Source organism: Apis dorsata, unplaced genomic scaffold (genome assembly GCF_000469605.1).
Source record: "Apis dorsata unplaced genomic scaffold, Apis dorsata 1.3 scaffold_92, whole genome shotgun sequence".
NCBI classification, from domain to species: domain Eukaryota; kingdom Metazoa; phylum Arthropoda; class Insecta; order Hymenoptera; family Apidae; genus Apis; species Apis dorsata.
In genome coordinates, this window is record NW_006263390.1 from 1,185,898 (window position 1) to 1,187,875 (window position 1,978).

General features: G+C 38.5%; 1 protein-coding gene across 1 annotated transcript in view; it reads right to left on the reverse strand.

Annotated features, from left to right (window-relative positions):
• Positions 1-1,978, reverse strand: part of LOC102676092 (microtubule-actin cross-linking factor 1-like) — an 81,873-nt gene that overhangs the window by 25,957 nt on the left and 53,938 nt on the right. Inside the window, 4 exon segments of the mRNA XM_031508603.1 lie at positions 156-215; positions 666-785; positions 1,247-1,309; positions 1,863-1,978. The exon segment at positions 1,863-1,978 is cut by the window's right edge and continues 1 nt beyond it. Coding sequence (XP_031364463.1) covers positions 156-215; positions 666-785; positions 1,247-1,309; positions 1,863-1,978 — 359 coding nt within the window.

Genomic DNA, 1,978 nt, shown 5'->3' on the forward strand with positions numbered 1-1,978 from the left:
CACGCGATCGCGATCCACAATTTATGTATCGTAATAATAATAATAATAATAAAGATGATAATAATAATAATAATGATGATAATGATAATAATAATGATAATGATAATAATAATAATAATGATAAGGATGGAATCAAAAACCGAAACGATGATTACCTAGCTTGCTTAACGGCCGACGAGGTGTTAGTGGCTGAATTTGTACACATCGAGCTGCTCCTACGGTGTTAGAAAAAAAAAACAAACACGACATTGGATTATATAACACGACATTTGATGGTGGAAGGAAGCGGTTAATACGCGGCCGTTTAAAAAATAAAATGTGTGTGTAATAAGCTTGTAGCTGTGAAACCAAGAAAAACAAAAAAAAACGCGGGAAAATCGAAGGGGAACGCATCGATGACACGACACGTTCACGATCGATCGCAACGTGGTTTTTAGTTTTTTTTAAAAATTCGTAATCTACGTTGCTACGTTCTAAACGGAAGGGAAATAATAAATAAAGGCGAGAAGAAAAACGAATAATAACGCTTGTGATTTGCGCATGCAAACGGACACACGGACAACACACAACGCAAAGAGGTGCAAAGAGAAAGAAAAGAAGAGAAGAGAAGAGAAGAGAAGAGAAGAGTGTTAATAAAAGTGGGGGGAGAAAAGTTGGGTCCATACCCGGTAGAATCGGTAGAAACAGTCGAGTGGTTGCTTTGCGTAGAATGAGTGGAAATATTGCTGGTCGTCGATTGTGGGGATTTAATATCCGTGCCCACGTACACGGGGATCCTCGAGCGGCTAAACATCACCCATCACCATCCAATTAATCAGTGTTTTGTTAATCGATTCGAATCGTGGCGCGGATTCTTTCTAACGCGCGTCCCTTTCGTTAAAACGAATAATAATAATAAACCGATATTCTTCTTTTTGACGAGAAGAAGAGAAAAAAAAAAATAAAGAAAAGGAGAAAGGAAGGAAAAACGAAAAAAATTAATTCACCTTCACCATTGCCGCGAGCATTGAAACATTGAAATCAGGCGTTTTCCAACCCCTCTTTTAAAAGAAATTTTAGCAAGAATTTTGTATCTACGATTATTCGTCGTTGTTAGGATTGGAAAGCACCTGGGCTTAAGATGAATTTCGAAAGAATGAAATTGGTTAGATGATGGACTAAACTCGCCGCGAGCGAGAAGCTTAAAGCCAAATCCCCCGCCAATTTTACCCATCGTCAATTTCGATAATTCGTTAATTCAGTTTACCTGATCGGTGTGCCGACACCAGTCAGGGTTGGAATGCTCGAAGCTCTATGGATCGTGCCAAACCTAAAAAAATGTTATTAACCAAATTTATGTTAATCGTCGTTATTTAACCGACACGTGAGAACCAGATGGTTAATCAGGCGTGGTTCTAAGATTCTAAAAATGAATAAATAAAATGTATATATATATATATCTTTCTCGCGAGTTTCGTTCGAAAAAGAGGAAAAAGTAGAGGAAGAAGAAAAAAAAAAGATAAAGAAATAAAAAAAGAAAAAGAAAATAAACAAAGGATGATCAAAAATGCCGGGGAAACGAAATATTTCATCTCTTCATCAGCACACGGGAGGGAGAATCGTCGATCCGATTCCAAGGATCATCCATGGATAATTACGAAAATGCAATGTTTAAGTTAATACGTACGATCGTGGTTGATGCTCCGTTTGTATCTTATGATCGAACCGATGCGATAAAAAAATCAACTTTTCTCTCTTTTACTTATGGACAAGATGCGAGTTAGTCGTACGCAGATAATCTCAATGAAAAATTTCTTTTTTTTTCTCGAATGTATACGCACACGTAAGAGAGTGCTATTTAGAAATTAAAGCGTTACAGTTACCTGGATGGGACACCACTCGCGGGGCTAACAAGCCCTGTGGGTGTTCGGGGCCGCGAACTCGACCCGTTCACAGGCGTTCCAAGCCGTTTCCCTGAAACGCTGTTGTGCCTGCTAGA